The 18,139-nt window shown below is 51.5% G+C and overlaps 3 protein-coding genes; all 3 read left to right on the plus strand.

Moving 5' to 3' along the window:
* The first annotated feature begins 7,466 nt into the window (after positions 1–7,466).
* On the plus strand, positions 7,467–8,280 carry CHC_T00001518001 (hypothetical protein). XM_005712350.1 is given in 2 exon segments: positions 7,467–8,150; positions 8,151–8,280. The coding sequence occupies 1 exon segment, from the start codon at positions 7,467–7,469 to the stop codon at positions 8,148–8,150; it is 684 nt and encodes a 227-aa protein (XP_005712407.1). The 3' UTR covers positions 8,151–8,280.
* A 4,052-nt stretch (positions 8,281–12,332) lies between these two features.
* Positions 12,333–14,237, plus strand: CHC_T00001519001 (hypothetical protein). The gene has a single exon (XM_005712351.1). The coding sequence runs from the start codon at positions 12,333–12,335 to the stop codon at positions 14,235–14,237; it is 1,905 nt and encodes a 634-aa protein (XP_005712408.1).
* Positions 14,238–14,240: 3 nt separating this feature from the next.
* CHC_T00001520001 (hypothetical protein) lies at positions 14,241–14,389 on the plus strand. XM_005712352.1 is given in 2 exon segments: positions 14,241–14,348; positions 14,349–14,389. The coding sequence occupies 1 exon segment, from the start codon at positions 14,241–14,243 to the stop codon at positions 14,346–14,348; it is 108 nt and encodes a 35-aa protein (XP_005712409.1). The 3' UTR covers positions 14,349–14,389.
* The last annotated feature ends 3,750 nt before the right edge of the window (positions 14,390–18,139 follow it).

Consider the following 18,139-nt stretch of genomic DNA (forward strand, 5'->3'; position numbering starts at 1 on the left):
TCGGATATTCTTTCGTTAGCCACGGCTATGCGTTTCAGGGCGTCAGAATAGGTCTTAACATGATCGTACTGCTCTCCTTTGAGCTTTGCATTTTCTCTTTTCACGAACGTGCGAAACGTAATATATCTATTTCCAGCTCGGAACGAGCGTACCACATCCCCACTCGGAACTCTATTTTTGACCCTCTGATCCGTCCGTCCCCAGCAATTGCCCCGAAATGCGGGTCAGCTCACGAACGTCCACTGCCAAACTTCTATGCGCACATTCCACTATCTTATTCTTGATCAATTCCTCCTCTTCTGTTGTCAAAACCGACCTGGAACCAGCACTATTACGACTTTGGTCCAGCAGCTTTTCGAGCGAATTCTGGTCTGGAACCGACCATGGTGGGTTTCAGGCGAGCGATTGTGCCAATTGAAAGTTTGCAGACACGCCTTATCTAGCGGAATGTTTTCCCTTGTGGCAGCATTTCGACCGCCAAAGTGCGCGTTTTGCCACTGTTTTCGTCTCGTTTGCTGCGATGTATGACATCTTGAGCCTGTTTCTGGATAGACTTTGTCGTCATGGCTCACCAAGGTTTGAATCTTGAGACTGTTGACGTGAGAGAAGAGCCATTATCAGCCGTCCTAACATTATGTCGAAACTGGCCACCTGACAACTTCGACGGGTTCTCAGCCCGGTCAGTTTCGGTATGGGGATTTTTCGCGGGAGCTAGAATGAGACTCAGGAGGCGTTTCAGCGTGATGGGATGTGTTGGGATGTGTTTTATTGGGGAGGTAGCCAATTTTACAGGGAGTTATAATATAAAATAAAAGAGTTAATGCTGCGTTTAGTGGGGCGATCGTGGTCTTTTTTATAGCAAAAAGGGGGTAAAATGGCTTTTGTTGTAGTGTTGAGGGCGTGAATTGCGCGAATTTGTTGCATAAGGCGGGCGAAGGGAAGAATATCAGTATTATGTTAGACCCGACCACTGAAATGTCGCCTTTCACCCGTCCCAAACAACACAATTGTGATTCTTCGCCCGTGTAGTAATCCAAAATGGCAAGTAATCGAGCTATTAAACTCAACATTTCTAGAACACGGATACTGTACGGACAATTAATCTCGTGATCGGTCACGCCGATGTGCCCCCCTTATCGACTGTTTCAACCTCCACAATACGCCACAGCATCACGTTTGTCACGTTACTCCGTGTCCAGCGAAGGGGGAGTAAAATGTACAAATGCGCTGCACAAAGCGGCAGGAGCAAGTTTCGACTTTTCAAAATGCGCTTATTGCCCCAGACCATGGCGCAGGGTATCCGTCACCTTACCACTGTGGAAGAAGGTGTGACACCCCTCAACGACGTTTTTTGCGTATCTGCGCGCAACGCAACATTGCGTGAAATGAAGAAACAGTACAAGCGTCTTGCCGTTCTCGTCCACCCCTACAAAGTGCGGGTAGTTCAACTGCACTGTGCGGACGGGTGTATGAAAGTACTAACGCGTGCCATGCCTTAGGCGGAGAGCGAAGTGCGGTACATATAAATCGATGAGGGTATTCAATGTGGTAAGGTCGTTTTACTGCCGGCATTCATCGCGTTTAGCAAAACCTCTTCCGAAAGAGCTCTCTCTCTCGACAAAATGGAACGCGCTGCGCAAGAGAAACAAGACAATGTCAGGGAGACTCAACGCCAAAGAGAACGCTCGAACAATGAAGAGCACGAGAAGGCTTCGAAGGGCGCGTCAAACGTTTGCAGTGACAGCGAGGAAGACGCTGTACGGGAGAGGCAGGCGAGAGCCTGGAAGCAATTGAAAAAAGAGAGAGAAGAGGCAGCTAGGGCTGCCCAACTGCAAAAGGAGAAGAAAAGAAGAGCAAGGGCTGCGCAGCTGCAGAAGGAAAGAGACAGAGAGGAAAAGGAGAGAACAGAGAGAGAAATGGCTTCTCACTTGCGGGAGGTGCTTGAAAACGATGATACTGACAAGGATGGAGAGGATGAAGATAGTATGTCCAACGGCAAACGTAACGATGATGTGGACGAGGTAGAGAAATGTATAACTCCACCGCCATCCCGTCGTCTTTTCTGCCGATTTCGCGGCACAGCAGACGATCCTTCTCGCGAGAGCAGGGCGGACAAATGGACGAGGAAAATGTCAGCAAGGATGGCGAAAATTTAGGGGTGTTCGCAGACGTGGAGAGAATGGAAGAATGCATCGACGGAGTACAATTTGAAGATGGCGGAGATGATCTTGGGAGTGAGGCAGGAAGGAATTTAGAGGAAGACAGGGAGGTGGCCGGGTGCTTGGAAATTGATTCCAAAGAAGACGTTACGTCGGACAAGGACTTGCGGCAGGGGAGGATGCGGCGGTAACACAACTGGGCATACCGTCGGAAGGGGTAAGTTGGAAGGGGTTGGAAATACGGTTGAGGATGGTCGTGGGGATGGTTTCGGTAAAGGAGAGAGCGGGGGAGTGTCGTCTAGGATGATGGCCCTGCTGCGAAGAAGAAGCGTGTGTACTCCTGTACTTTGTGTCGGATGGCAGATCACACAGTGAAGGACTGCTCTCTGAAACAGCTGTATGGGGATACTGCAGAGTAGCCCAGTAGCCGCTCTTTTAGTAACGCCTTAGTATCCGATTTCGCCTGTCATTTAGTACAATTTATAGCACCGTCCACTTTGTTCAGATTCTGTCGCTCCTCACGAACAACCAAATTCTTTTCTGTCACCCCCATGTTGAAGACGTCACCCATACATCCCTACAAATATTTCTCAATCGGATGGGTGCCTCAGCAAATTTGACCGCGTCACCCCCTCCACACTACAAGAAAAGCCATTTCACCCCCTTTTTGCCACAAAAAAGATCACGATCGCCCCACTAAACGCAAAATCTCCCAATAAAATTGGTGCAAAGCTATGCATATTGTGTGCAGACACCTTTTGAAGCTGTGTTCCAAATTCTCCCTTTTCAAAATTACGCTGATGGGAAAGGGTAGTCTGTTAATTACACAACCCTGATAGCGAATATTTGGGACTTGGGAAATGATGAGAGTCTTTGTCACAAGTTTGTGACCAGAATCTACAAATTTGTAGCACCCCAAAATCGTCTACAACCGGGGCACAGGGTTAACGCATTCACAGGAGTGATGATATCCGGTGAAATGTGGTGTTGACGAAACGTGAACTGCAAAAGGCGACATCAGGCAGCTCAGGGTGGCACAGAGCGGCACAGGGTAGTACATGCAGTGTAAGGGCGGCATGGACTGGGGCAGGGCGGGACAGGAAAGCACAGGGCCGTTCACATCGACACAATCCGTCATACAGTAGTCGCTCGAAAACTGCAACAGGTTGGTGGACCACGGACCATTGCAGTTACAGTATCGCAGAGTTGCAGTTACCGAACGGTTATGATAGACTTTCTGTCACGTGTTAGGAAATATTTTGCAAGATTTTATTGCCTTCATTGATAACTGAACGGTGAATCTGGAAAAGGGGGATCTTCGATTGAAGGCGCATCGACACTATCAGAAAGAAAAACATTGTCAAACCGACCCTTCCGCTGAAGTTTTACTTGGCCGTTCAAACGGACCGTTTCAGCCAGACCGTTTCAAGTTACCGTTCATACTAAGACTTGGAAACGGTTAGGATTCGTTACGCCATTTTTTTGCGTAATGCATCTGCAGAGGCAATTGGAAATCGACTACCGGCGGAAAACAAGGCTGTATGAGAGAGGCAGTTTAAACTCCATTGCCACTCCACTCTCTTCCTCAAATCGTCGCTTGATCTACCACCTCCCCCCTCAACTCCGCTGCTCATGTAATCAAGTCGTCGTTCTGTTCTGTTTCTTTCCGTACTCTTTCTTGCGTGGCTTAACCCTTCAAGAATGTTTTCATTCTCATGCTTGGTAAGATAACGCGACTTTCGGTCCCTGCTTGCGCTTGCTCACTTCGAATGATCGCGTTATCGATTTGTTTCCCTACTTCTTTAGGCACTGGAAACTCGCGCCACGCTAGGGCGGATAACGGTAGTGCATCTACCCATTCGTGCTGGGTTAATCATTAGGGTAATTAGCCACCGTAAGCATCTTTTGGACCGAGTTCCATTCAGGGTCATTTGATAATAAGGTGTAAGCTTTTTTCTTCACACTATTCATTTGAAAATGTTGACAATCGTATTCTGCTTGGCACTCCAGAGAGCATCAGACTGCGACCAGCACCCTGGGCCTTTCTGAGCCCACCTAAAGCTGCAACAGAGTATTAAATGTATGGCCCTCTATTTTCAATCTTTCGGCCTGCTCAAAATTTTCTTTTTTGTAAAAGCGAAAGGTAAGCCTGGACCATGTTTGTTGTGAACGATAGACGAAGCGGACGAGGCTTTGAAGATTGTTTGCCGCCTAAACATTCATTCAAAGAGTCTATTTATTATTTTAAAGTTGATCCGGTCCTGCGAAATTGTCCTAACGTTCAGTGAGATTTCTTTTTTTCCGTTGCAGTTCGCGAATTTGCACCGATATTGATTTTAAATTACAATTAGATGGATACCGTGCCCGATTCACACATATCGTTGCACTTAGCGGGCAGTTGCACTTAGCGAGTGTTGCAGTTATTGAACAACTACTGTACGACAGCAGTGCCAGAGGCAGTGCTGGGCAGCGAAAGCGGCGGAGGAGCGGGCTTCGGACGTAATGTATGAGGGGACCGGGCGGCATGTGGCGGCATAAAGAGGGGACTATTGCAAGAGGTACAGTAAGACAGACGTATTCTGGCTGGTCACAGAGAGCATGAAACCAGTCGCCAGCCGAATGATGTCAGATGAGAATTTCTGTAAGGGCTCTTTGTTGGGCCGTGCCTACAGTACCCTTCTCTCACTGGTATAATTTGGGTAATAGAGAGTTTTTGAAAACAAAAAATTGCTAAATTGTGGTGGCTATCCGATCGACAATTCTTTGTCACATTTTAGCGAGTTTTGCGCCGACGGAGAGTTTTTGAACCTTGCAAAGTAGTGAATAACTGAAACCCTTCCAACCCCGTACTGAGTGCTACAGCCCTCGCCCTATATCTTCAGCGCCCAAACCCACCATGCGTCAAAAATCGTACAACAAACGAGCTGCTGTAGCCAAAACACGCTCGACCACACGGCGACTTTGCTTGTCGATGGTGGCATGTCGCACACGCTCCATCCCATTTTATTTTGCCTGCAAGCGCCTACTACTGCGAATAGATCTAACCAAACTCATACGACGGATGGTCGCTGTAAGTTGTATGTCGTTCAAGTTTAACATTCATTCCGACCTCCGCTGTCTCCAGGAATTCCGCTTTAGGGGCCACAGCCATCATAGGTTTCAGAAGGCCGATGTCAAGCTGTGCAGGAAACCTGAACCGCTTTGTGCCCTGCCCGTTGCCGAGGGGAGGGGGGCTCGGGTGGGGGGCACATGTGGCGGAAGAGGGTGGAACCGGTGAGGGAGATGATGGTGATGGGGATGAGAATACGGGTGAGGAAGGGATGAAGTGAGGTGATGATGGCGGGGGTGGTGGGTGCGGATTTGTTTCGAGTTGGATTTGAATGGGGAGAGAGGGGCTAGTCGGTGAAAGTTGTTGTGGGGAAGGTGTGGACGGCAACGTTGCCATTTGAAGGGGAAGGGAGGCAACGCCCGTTCCACGGATAGTGTTCTGGAACAAGACGGGTAGGCAGGTGTGGCTTTCCCCTGTAGGCATGATGGGTCTTGCGGCTCAATGGGTTTGCTAGATCCAATTTTTGGCGGGAGAACGAGAGGTGGACACGAGGTGTAAGGTACCCTTCCATATGGCGTCCTTTTTAAATTCGCTATTTTAATTGATATTGCGACTTGTGACTAAAGAACGCAAGAATTTTGTTGCTATAGAGAAAAGCTGTCCTGCCACGTGTGCGAAATAACGATTTTTTAGTCACCACTTCGGCTTCAAAAACTCTCTAATGGTGTATTTTGGGCACTTTTCAACCCACGATTCTCTGACCTCCCCGCCTTCCACAACTATGCAGAGTCCATCTCTCTCACTATACACACACGCACCCAGCAGCACCTGGACAGTAAAGTTTTTTCCTCCTCTTCTCTGTCCGCCTCCTGGCTCGACGGTGGCGGTATGCCGCCGGAAATGAGAGCTCAAACCCTCGCACACAAGTGACGAATCAAAAGAGTAGAGAAGAGCGCGCTAGCTAGCCGCGCAAAACGCCTTTTTCTATAACTGAGAATATTAAAGAAAGCAGTAGACGCCCTCAAAGCATCGTATGAGTGTTAGAAGCATGAAAGGCGTGGCTTTTCTGACGTGCAATGCCCCTCAGATGCTCTCACAGCCTGCGATATGTGGAAATGTGGACAGTAAACACACACTGGCTATCAAGGCACGCGGGCGGCGTGTGTCAACAAGGTCAGTTGGTGAGAAGGGAAGTAAGGCGCCTGTTGGAAGAGAGGAGGTTGTTCGCAATTCGGAGAGCAGTTTTTGGACTTCTCTGGATGATATTTCCTTAAAAAAATGGCCTAGACGTTCTCCGCCTTGTCGATAAGGGAGGGAAGAGAGTACTCGTGCAGATCGGCAGCACGTCGCGGCGCGGAGTTCGCTGGGATTGTCGCAACTCCGATGTAAAAGTATTTATGTGGGTACCCGAATTGTGCCGGATGGCACATGGAGCGGCCAAAATTTGATTTTTTGGTACCGAAAAACCGGCCAGTAGAGAGGTAAAATGACCGATTTCAGGAAAATCCTTAACGTGACCAAGTTATACCAGTGAGAAGGGTACAACACTGTAGGAAGTAAACTGAAGGGCTTCACCCGTTTGTCCGAGAATGGGTCCTGCAGCGTTCTTCAGCAGCGGTGCTGTAATGTAAACATCTGTGGGTGGTCAAACGGAATTAATGGAATTACAGTCACGAGCCAAATAGGGGGCATGAGGTACAGTTGACGGCGGCTGTGTACAGCTGCGGGACAGTTTCTGTCATAAAGATGTCGTGTCCACGTGTGAGAGGTGGGTGTACAGTACACCAGCACCCGTATGCTAGATGGACAGTGCAACCAATCCTGTCGGGATCCACAAGAAAATATCTCGTGGTCTCCCTGCGCAGCACCCAAACCAACGCAGATGGTGTCGCGTTTGTAGTGCAGTCTCTGGTCCGTGACGCGACGATTCAGCTCTCCTGCACTTCCTGCTTCATCCCCTTCCAGCGCTCTTCCAAAGAGTGTTCCCCAGGTCACACTATCATCATTCTGTACAACCACCTGTGATCCTGCCCTGGCCGCTCCCATTGTTACTCAACGGTAAAGGCACACTATCTCACATACAATCAGGTTACAGGTTTCTGCCACAGCCTTGCCATACTGTGCCGCACCTCAACAGAAGCACCCGCGCTCCCCATAGCCTGCGGCCGACCCCACTCACTCTCTTCGTCTTCTCTCTTCTTCCCCGCACTCTCCCCGCTCCCCGCTCCCCGCTCCCCGTTCCGATCAACCGCACCGTCATGGCGCCCCTGCTCGGCGAGATCGCGCCGAACTTCAGCGCGGAGACGACGCACGGCCCGATCGACTTCCACACGTACATCGAGTCGTCGTGGGCGGTGCTATTCTCGCACCCCGCCGACTTCACGCCAGTGTGCACGACGGAGCTAGCGCGAGTGTCGCAGCTGCTGCCGGAGTTCGAGGCGCGCAACGTCAAGGTCCTGGCACTGTCCTGCGACGACCTGCAGTCGCACACGGGCTGGCTGGCGGACATCTCCGCCTACGGCAAAGGCTGCCCTATGGGCCCTAAGGGCGAGGGTTTCCCGATCATCGCCGACGCCTCCCGCGACGTCGCCAGGCTCTACGGAATGATCCCCGCCGACCACCCCGTCGATGACAAGGGCATGCCCATGACCGTGCGCTCCGTTTTTGTTGTCGGCTTGGATAAGAAGATCAAGCTTAGCTTGACCTACCCGGCGAGTACCGGCAGGAGCTTCGACGAGATTCTCAGGGTCATCGACTCGCTGCAGCTCGCCGTTAGCCACAAGGTCGCTACCCCAGTCGACTGGACGAAGGGCAAGGACTGTGTCGTGCTCCCGTCCGTGTCTAACGATAAGGCACAGGAGCTGTTTCCGAAGGGATTCAAGCCCGCGGAACTGCCCAGTGGGAAACAGTACTTGAGAATGACCCCTCAGCCGGACCTTTAAGAGAGTTGCTACGTCCTTAGACACCTGCTGCGTCGCACAGCTTGCATTGCTAGTTGAAGGGAAAGATTACTTAGAAGTAGCGGCGTAAAGTTTACAGATTTCCCGTCGTTGTTTGACGGTCTCATGGTAATCCTCGCCTCGATTGCGCTGCTTCGTACTCGACAAGGATCTGCTCATCGTGTCACATTTTCCCCTACCTAAAATATGCCGGTGGCGCCTCGGCCGAGGTGGTAATATGGCAAGATCAGTGTGGGAAGAAGTTCGTTGCCACGTCGGCTGGAGCGGCAAGATGCGAGGTGGGGAGAAACGCCACTTCCTACCGCTTGAAGTTCAAGCGGGTGTGTCTAGAATCGTTGTTCAAAAACCTTGAACAACGATTCTGGACACATCCTACAAGGACATAAATAAACATGTACCCTTCGGTAGATCAGGACGCCGCGCCTGGCGGGCACCACGTGTTCCAAAATGTGGTCAATACCCGTTGACAGAGTTTTCCTCAGTGTAATTTGTGGGGAATCTGCTGCGGCTTACCAGCGTTTCCGACATCCCATTGGTCCTGGTGGACCCGTCAACAAAGATTGCGGCCTATTTCTCGCCGCATGTGAAGGGAGGAACAGGGACCGCGAAAACGACAACTTCGCTTTTCCAAGGTGCTTTTGTTTAAGTGGAACATTGTATTTTGATGGTTTATTGAGGGGCCGAGGTGCCAACATCTAAAATGTGCTGTTGGAATCAAAAATACGGTTTCTGGCCTGATTAGGCCGCTTCTATTGTAGCACATAATGCGTTTTTATATATATTTCCGTGCGTGCTGCTAATGAATACCTCGAAAAGCCATTTACGAGGGAGTGAATCTTGCTTAAATTCAGTTAGAAAGCCAATGTGTGATCCAATCTGTGTTTGCCAAAAAGATCTTTCATGCTCTTGATCTGATTTGAAGGCCGGCGACACTTGACATTCAGTCCTCCTCGTCGCCGACCAGAACCCAGTGAGATTGGATATCTGCTCCATCCATGCGTTGTCGCGCATCGCCACCATACCAGCTAGCCACGAGCTAGCCTGGTGAGAGGCGCAAGGTCAGAGTATCGATATCGTGAAGTTCTTGACGCATTGAGGGCTGTACGGTAATCCACTTAGGGGAGATGCCTAAGCATCTCCCTGCCGTGTTTATCCGTACTGTCTCTTGCTCAAGACTACTTCCGATAGTGTGGACAGGTCGAGATCTCGCAGTCGCACCAATGGTACGTTTCTGATTCCCTTTCCTTTGATACCCGTTGTGCTACTAGTCACTGAAGATCCGGAGTTTATCTTCGGACACCTGCGGAGGGCGAACGCCCGCTGAGCTAAACCAATTTTCGTTGTCAAAATCATTTGGTTATTCTCTGAGACTGGTCAACACAATACCTTGATCGTGGTTTCCATCATGTTTTGCTTCAGTGACTAACAACTGTTTTCCATGTTTGTATTTCAGAATGGTATGTACCCGTCACCTGAATGTTGGTCGCCCGCTCGTGACGAAGCAAATTGGATTTTCATCGCGGATTGCTACCGCGTTTTTTTGATCTTCTGTGAAAATATTCCCATTGCCTTCCTTCTGAAGCTAAGAGTTCTTGAAAGCTGTGCGCTGCCTTCACTTGCTTGAATCCTGAATCTAACCTGTTTCATGTCTGTCCCGAAACTCGCAGCGTCTCATCTCATTTCGTCGAACTTGTACTTTCTAAGCTTGTAATACCCACCTTACAATTTGTACATTAGGAGCGGCAGGATAACTGTGCATTTCACTTTGGCCATGCAGTAAACACCCTCACGACAACGTTCGCATTTGCTGCAAAATTTTGCACCCGCAGAATGGTGATCTTTTGGGATGCGCTTTTCTGCAAGCGTTCTAGCAGGAATTTTCAGTCTCAGGGCCGTTCCTAACTCGCAGTTCATCACAAATTTTTCTTCTCTTGACTTCCAGCAGTGCGTATCTCCCAGGCCTTTAAATTGAATTTTTCAAGAAAAGCGCTGTAAATGGTAGTAATGTACAGAGCGGAAAATGCCCTTGCAGGACGTCTACGTTTCACATCAGAGAAGCTGCTGCGATCCCCTGGCAACGGCGTTGGTTCCGATCCCGATTCACGAAGTAGCAATGATTTTCCGACGCCGCTTGTTACAGCAACACCACCGAACTACTGCTGCCATTCTACTCCACGTATCAATCCATTTGGGCAACAATCTTTCCTCGGCTGCTTTCAAATGGGACTCTCCCTCGATGCTCTGCACTCGATATGTGCGTCTTGCACACAATATGCTAACCATTCTCGCGTCCATCTATACCTTCCCTCACACCCCCCTTCTTTCACGTCATGCGGACCACCTCCCCCTCCGGTTTCCAACGCTGCCTCCTCCCTCCAAGCCCATTTCTTTCCACCCCTTCACCTCCACCCCTTCACCCCCCGCTTCTCCTCCGATCGCTGATCCCACATTCGTCTTCTTCTTGGCCACCCTCCTCGTCTTCCTCTGCATCCTTCACCTCTACCCCACCCGCCATCCACCACTGCCACTCCCCACGCCATATTTCGTTATGGAAAGAGGGCAAATTCTGAGAAAAAACCACAGTCCCACAACGCGGCAAAAAGTAAGGAACAACTACAAAAATTCTGTTTTTGCAGCCATTGCAGCTTTGGTATTGGAAGACGAATCTCTGAACTCTGTGGCAGCTACGATAAAGTTGAATCAAATTGCCTATTCGCTACTACGCGGTCCTCGCCGGGTGAATATTGTGCGAAACAGAACAAACATTTCGTTCGAAGAAAGTACTGCCATTTACAGTGATAAAGAATTCGAGAGGGCTTTTAGGATGACAAGGTGTTCTTTCTACGAACTGCTAGAAATTTTAAGGGATGAGCTGAAGCGACGAGACACGCGTACGACAATTAGGCCAGCAGCGCGCTTGGGCATAACGCTGCGCCTGCTTACGGGAGGGAGTTACCTCGACGAAATGCGACATTACGGCATCGGAAGGACTACTGTTTACGAAATTTTCAAGGATACACGGCAGTCTATTTTGCGCAAATTGCGGTTCCCAAATCCTCTACAAAGTGATGAAGAACTACAGCTCCTTGCCGATGAGTTCAAGTCTTCAAGGAGGACAATCAGTCCTTTAACAGGCTGCATTGGCGCTTTGGATGGAATTTGTATGAAGATCAAACAACCTGAATCTCGCCATGGCCCTGCAGGGTTTTACTGCAGAAAAGGTTACTACTCTGTTCCTGTGCAAGCGCTTGTCGATTCGCGGTATCGTTTTTTAATGGTTTCTGCTATGTGCAAGGGGTCGACCCACGATTCCTTGGCGCATTCGGTTTCATCGTTGGGAAGATACTTGGCTGCTGGTCTACTGAACAAAGACTACTGGGTGGCAGGCGATGAAGCGTACAGTTGCAACGAAAGTTTACTAACTCCTTTTCCTGCTTCTATGATTCGTGGTCACCCGTATCGCGATGCGTATAATTTTTTTCAGTCTTCTTCACGTATACATGTTGAACAAGCCTTCGGAATCCTCGTAAGTAAGTGGAGAATTCTGCGTCAGTTGGAATATTCGTTGGAGGTTTGTATTGAAATCGTTATGGTCACGATGATGTTGCACAATTACTGCATTGCCCGCAACGGTCGCCCACACAGGATTAATAATTATTGCTCTAATTCTTTAGAGATATTACAAGAAGAGACGAGCGACTGGTACAGGATTGCGAAAGAAGACAACCTTGAGATGATTGAGATGGTGCGAAATTCTCTAGAGGCAGACTTGACGCGAGGTTCGTCGAAGAAAAGAGAGAAAATGGTTGCATTTCTGGAGAAACGAGGTATTCTTCGTCCTTAGATTTCTTTTGTGTGCTTCTACAAGCATAGGGGCCGTCCATATTGGGCGGGGTGGTGGTGGGATAAACTGAGCATTTGATATGTGCAAGTACATAATTTCTGCGCGTCTATCCCTACCTTCGCTCTCTCCCTCCTTCCTTCACGTCATGCGGTCCACCTCCCCTCCTAATTCCTCCTCCCTCCAACCCCATTTCCTTCCAACCCTCCACCCCCGCTTCTCCTCGGAACGCTGATCCCCTATTCGTCCTTTTCTTCGCCACCCTCGTCGTCCTCTTCTGCCTCCTCAACCCCTACACCACCCGCCACCGCCACTCCCACACTATGCCTTACCCTCCTCTTATTCCTCCGCTCTCTCGCTGGTCCCGCCCTCCACCGCCATCCGCGCCACGCTCACCTCCCTCCACGACCAAGCTCTTTCCTACCCGTCTACCTGCTCCACTTCTCCCCCCTCCCGCCCATCTCCGACGCAAAATTCACCCTCATCCACCACCAGCGCACCACACCGTTCCCTCTTCTCACATCGCTCCTCTCGTGCTCTCCCCCTGCTTGCACCTGCTCGCTGGCACGCATCTCTCTCGGCACGCGGTCTCCTGTCTCTCCGCTGCACGGAGCCGATACGCCGAGCGCCCAGACGTGGCCGCCTTGTTCCTCTACCGCCCTCACCTCCGAGTGCGCGCCTCATCCACCGCCCCGGACCACCTCGTCCACGGAGCGTTGGCTCAGGAGGGCGCCCTTCTGCCCCGCGCTGTCCCTCCCCGCGCGGGGACGAAGGCAAGGGAACCCTTGCCTTCGTCCCCAAACACGCCCTGCACCCTCACTTCTGGCTCCTCTTCACCGAATGGCTCTCCCACCGCTGCTCCGACTGGTACATGTACGCAGCCGGCCCCGGCCTCGACCGCACCCCGGTCGGCCGCTCGACCCTCTTGGAGTCCAACTGGATTCAAGCCCCGTGGAAAGTTCGGTTCTCCAAGTTCCTGCACGAGTACAAGGTCGTCGTTTGTAGCTGTAGGGGGTGTAGGGGCCCAGGGGGCGCGGGCGCGGCGTACACTAGACTACATCGGGCTGCTAGAAAAGCGCCTCGAAGCGATCCGTGAGTCCGGCGTCGACGTCCGCGTCGCAAGCGGCGGCGGTCGTATGGTGTGCACCATGGATAGGTATGAGGCCGATTGGGGAATGGTCGAGAGAGGCTGGGCCGCCCATTGTTTGGGCGATACCGAAAACATTCAGACCTTTTCTTCCTCAGTTGACGCCGGGCAGGGCTTTTACAAGGATGAAGAGATGACTGATCAGTACTTTCCGCCGTTCGTCGTCGTGGATGACAACGGCGATGCCGTCGGACCCATTCAGGATAACGACTCAGTGCTGTTCTGGAACTTCCGCGGCGATCGCGCCATCGAGATCTCGACCGCATTCGAGGCTGAAGAGGGTGAGTTTACCCACTTTGATCGCAAGCGCGTCCCGAAGGTCCGCTACGCCGGCATGATGCAGTATGATGGCGACGCTGGTATTCCGAAGCGCTTCCTCGTCTCGTCACCTCAGATCGAGCGCACTGTCGCTGAGTATGTCGTGAAGAACGGCATGAAGCGTTTCTCCGTGTCGGAGACGCAGAAGTACGGCCACGTCACATACTTTTACAACGGGAATCGGGCCGCCAACTTCGACGAGAACATGGAGAAATACACGTGCGTGCCGTCGTACAAGCAGCGCGAGCAGACCAGGCCCTGGATGAAGGCAGCTGAGATCTCGGACGAGATCGCTAAGGATCTTGACGAGTTTAAGCCGGATCTTATGGTCGTCAACTATGCTAATGGAGACATGGTGGGGCACACGGGGCACATGATTGCCTCGCGTATGGCGATGGAATACGTGGATCTGTGCCTCGCGTGTGTCATACCGGAGATTATTAGCCGCGGAGGGGTGGTAGTGCTCATCGCCGATCATGGCAATTGCGATATCATGGCCGAGTGCGGAAAGGACGGAAATCCGAAGCCGGGGTCGCAGCCTGAAAAATGGAGGGCGAAGGTGTCGCACACGAAGCAACAAGTGCCGTGCGTGGTGACTGGGAATGGGATTGAAAACTACGAGCTCAACGAATCTGCACAGTGGGGCGACGACCCGGACTGCAAGGCTGCGGGTATTGCTAACCTGGGAGCTACAGTACTCAACTTGCTGGGGTTAGAGGAGCCCTCTGACTTCCTGCCATCGATCCTTAAAGCGAAGGCGTAAGGTATGTCTTCAACTGAGTGGACGACTTGCCTAGTGAAATTTAGTGCGTTTTCCCTGATTTTGTTCGTAACTGACTGCAACGGGAGCGTTGAGTTAGATCTAGTTGGATAATAAGGTAAAGATGTTGCGAGATAAAATTGACACAAATGTGAGAGTGAGCTGGCGGTGAGAGTAGTACGAGATGAATGTGGAAGAACAAAACTGTTAGGTCTTATTCGTTTTCAAACGGGATAACGCGCCCCAAAATGGCCTCCTCCCTAATCGAGGCGAGCGTCATCGGGATTTCCTTAAACACCTTCCGCTCGACCAAGTACATAGGGAAGAGTGGAAACGGCATGGCGACGAGTTCATAATCGAGTCTCACTCCCCCCTCTACCTCGCTAACCGAATAACTCCCGACAAACTCCGAAAAGTCTCTCCCCTCGACCCTTGAGAAGGAAATAAATCTGTCCTCCTCCCTCTCGTCCACCTGGACCAGCATGCGCGATCTGAGTCCGAGCTTGCTCGAAATGATGCCGACCTGGTCCAGATACACGACGCCATCGCCGTCCTCGACGGTGCTGGACACGATGTTAGGCATGTAGCGCTCGATGCGGTCGTACGACGTGAGGACGCGCCACACGCGCGCAGGCGTGGCCGCGATGTCGACGCCGCCAACCACGCGGCGGCGGCGGCGGCCCAGTGACTCCGCGCGCAGCGAGACCTTGACGGGGTGGTGGCGGTCCGCCGGCACGGTGGACGGCACCCGGATCACCTCGTCGTTGAGGACGCCGGCCGCGGAAGTCGCGCAGAGGGGGGGATGGGGGGCCGCCACGCGGCGCGCCGTGCGGCAAGGCGTGGCCGCCACGCGGTTGTGCCGGCACGCATGGGCCAGCGGCGGCGGGCGCGCGGAGAGACGGACGGGGAGAGAGGCTTGGAAAGCAGGGCGCCGAGACATTGTGGGGTGAGGTGCGGATGAAGGGCGGGAGAGAGGGAGTGCTCGTTGTCGTCCGGCTGGTCTAGCGTGCTGCCGGTCGAGGCGGATAGGCGCTCGGCCTTGTACTGGTGAGCCCGAATTGACAACTTGTAAATTATGACTCCCTAATGCCTGCATTTCGCTTCTGCTTCTCGAACTTGTCGATAGCCTCTTCCAAACCCTGCTGACACATCTGAATTATGCGTTCACCAGCCCCAGCATCCTTTACTCGTTTGAGGCGCAGAGTTCGCTTTTCGATCATTTCGTACCAGTCTTCGTTAACCATTTCGTCGGAGAGAGGCGTGGGATGTTTTCCTGCCCCCTCCGTCGTACTATGCGCGCTGGCAAGCATTTCCCTTACCTCTACCCAGCGGTTTTGGGTCTCCACTCGCATTTCTTTTATCTCTTCACCAGCTTGCTCAAACGAAGAACTTCTTCTTTTCTTCCCGGATGAAGATGTAGATTTTCCAGCAGACCCGTACCTCCCTCCTCCCTCCATTCCCGCAGCAAAAGTTTTCAAGCTGACATCTAGCAAAAAATGGTCGGGCTCCTTCGTATCTAGACGACACACGACGAAAAAAATCCACACACGTTTCATATCTGCTACTACAACATTTCCCTCCTTATCGTGTGGCCACAAATAGTTCGGGAAGCTCTCCGGGTCATTGTTACCAGACCTATTGTAGTACTCGAAGCGTTGAGTAAACATCGATCGCGTCCTCTGGTACACATCCTTCAGTCTCTCAGCTGACCTTGTGCAAAGGGGAGGGTCTGCGGAACATACCTCTGGCACGGAAGTTGAAAAATCTTCCTCGTACGATACAGATGCATCATTGAAGCGCTTCGCTATTTCTCGCCAAAGATCTTCACGAGTGAAGTTTGCACGAAAATCTTCCAACGTAAGCGCATTGTTTAAATCTAAAAGAGCTTTTCGAGCATGCGAATCATCACGCAAAATGACACAGAGTCTCGCGAACTCAGAGAGCGAAAACAATGGAGCGTTCTTGGTGGTCGTACTTTGCCGAGATTTTGCCTGTGCTAGTTCCCCACCATCTCCGACGCCACGGTCCCCACACTTTCTTAGAGCCTGTACAATATCCTTCAATGGAGGAGGTGAATCAAAATCATCCAGGCTTCTCTCGCAATCCTCAATAAATTTATGAAAGCTGCCACATTTTTTGTTTGATTGGCACGTCAACTCAAATGTATACCCATCTTTCCCCCTGTGCCGCACAAACAGATAATTGCGGTAGACGATGTCCATTTTGTTACCCCAAGTTCTCAGTTTCCATTCCTTTGCTATTTCGGCGTTGGCCTTTTTGGTCATTCTGGAAAAGAACGTAAACATTTTCGTACTTTCAGGTATGTCTTTGACACATGTATCTCCATCTGCCTGTAATAAAGCCCTCGGGTGCAGTGGAGAAGCACTGTCAGTGTAACTAGAGTAGCCACATCGCGGTTCTTCCAAATTGGACGGTGGTGTGGTTATTTCATCTTGCAGCGCTTTAGAAAGTACAGTTCGCCTGGGAGATCGCCTTGGAGATCGGCGTGGGGATGGGCGTGAGACTGGCGCAATATCCATCACTTTGAAGGGGAGAGGGAGGGTGGAGAGGAGAGAGAGAAGAAGGAGATTGGGGAATGAGGGGATTAGGAGAGGAGGAGAAGAGGGGTCAAGCCAAGCAAATGGAGTCGATGGCCAGTGCAGTTGCAGTGGTGGTAGCCTGCACATTCTGCCATGACCTTGCCACTCCCGCTTCATATGCTGTCGTGGAGTTGCTCCGTGAGAGTGCAATCCGGATCGGACGCGGAAAGTATTGTACGGTTTTCTTGTTTCTGCTCTGCTCACGACGCTTCCCGTGGCCATTCAGAGAGTTCCACTTGCCCCTTCTTCTCCTTGTGCAGTGTTGTGCAACCAGAATAAGGACCAGTAGCGCACCTGCACTTGTTGTGACTCTTCGCTACTTACAGTCAGGAGATTAAGTTTAATGTCAAAGATTAACATCGAACTGTCCAATGAACAAAGTACAAGTTATAAGTGGTATGATAGGGAGATTCGGGTAGGAATCATCCCGGACTCTGGAACGGGTCTCATAGTATCGCACCACAACGGCCGGGACAGAAACACGGGGTAACGAAAAGGTCGCTGATTTAGCAATAAATTAATGTCGGCACGTCACTCAAAAAGTCTATGAACATAGCACTTGAACATGCGAACGAGAGCCTTCTCGGAGAACGCTCGTGTTCGCATGTTTAAGTTATTGTTTCCCCGGCGGCGCCGCTACGTCCGGTGCGTTAGCAGGCTGTGGGTTATGTTTTTCCTCGTAGGCGGCGCTAATCTGCCTATTCTTCTCCAATATATCGTAGAGCATGCGATCGACGGCATGTCTCTCGGCACGAGTGACGGCGGGGCCACTCTCTTCCTTTTCCCTAGGCTCAGCCCCCACGGGTGGAGGGTTCCACACGTACTTGCCCTGTCCAGAAAACTCGACCGAGCTCTGCATAGTCTCAAAGGCGCCCTTCAAATGATGGAGCGACTGCAGCATCCTCGTGGATAGGATGGCGTGGATGGACGGGGCTTGATAAATGTTGCCGTCATGTATGTAGTAGGTGGCGAGCGGCTCGAGCTTGGGAGGGTCGAGCGTGCGCTCCGACTTGGTGATGATGAAAAGGCCCGGGGCGGGGTTGCCGGTGAGGCTGTACTCGATGCCCTTCATGCTGCGCAGCAAGGCCGGGTCCAGACGCTGCATGCGGATGATCTCGTTGTTGCAATTCTTGTCGTAGAACTGGGACATGGAGAAGTAGAGCATGGCGCTTTGGTCGTTGAGAGGAAAGTACTGCAGCCAGACTTTGTCGTTCCACATGACCTGGGTGAGATCATCATCGTCGGAAGGCGTCATGTTGGTCGACTCGGCCACCATGGCAGGGGGGGGGGGGGGGGGGGGGGGGG

The sequence above is a fragment of the Chondrus crispus genome, genomic scaffold (assembly GCF_000350225.1).
Source record: "Chondrus crispus Stackhouse genomic scaffold, scaffold_101, whole genome shotgun sequence".
Lineage (NCBI taxonomy): Eukaryota > Rhodophyta > Florideophyceae > Gigartinales > Gigartinaceae > Chondrus > Chondrus crispus.

Excerpts from the sequence above, each read along its gene's own strand:
- CHC_T00001518001 (XM_005712350.1), top strand. The coding sequence starts at position 7,467 with ATGGCGCCCCTGCTCGGCGAGATCGCGCCGAACTTCAGCGCGGAGACG.
- CHC_T00001519001 (XM_005712351.1), top strand. The coding sequence starts at position 12,333 with ATGCCTTACCCTCCTCTTATTCCTCCGCTCTCTCGCTGGTCCCGCCCT.
- CHC_T00001520001 (XM_005712352.1), top strand. The coding sequence starts at position 14,241 with ATGTCTTCAACTGAGTGGACGACTTGCCTAGTGAAATTTAGTGCGTTT.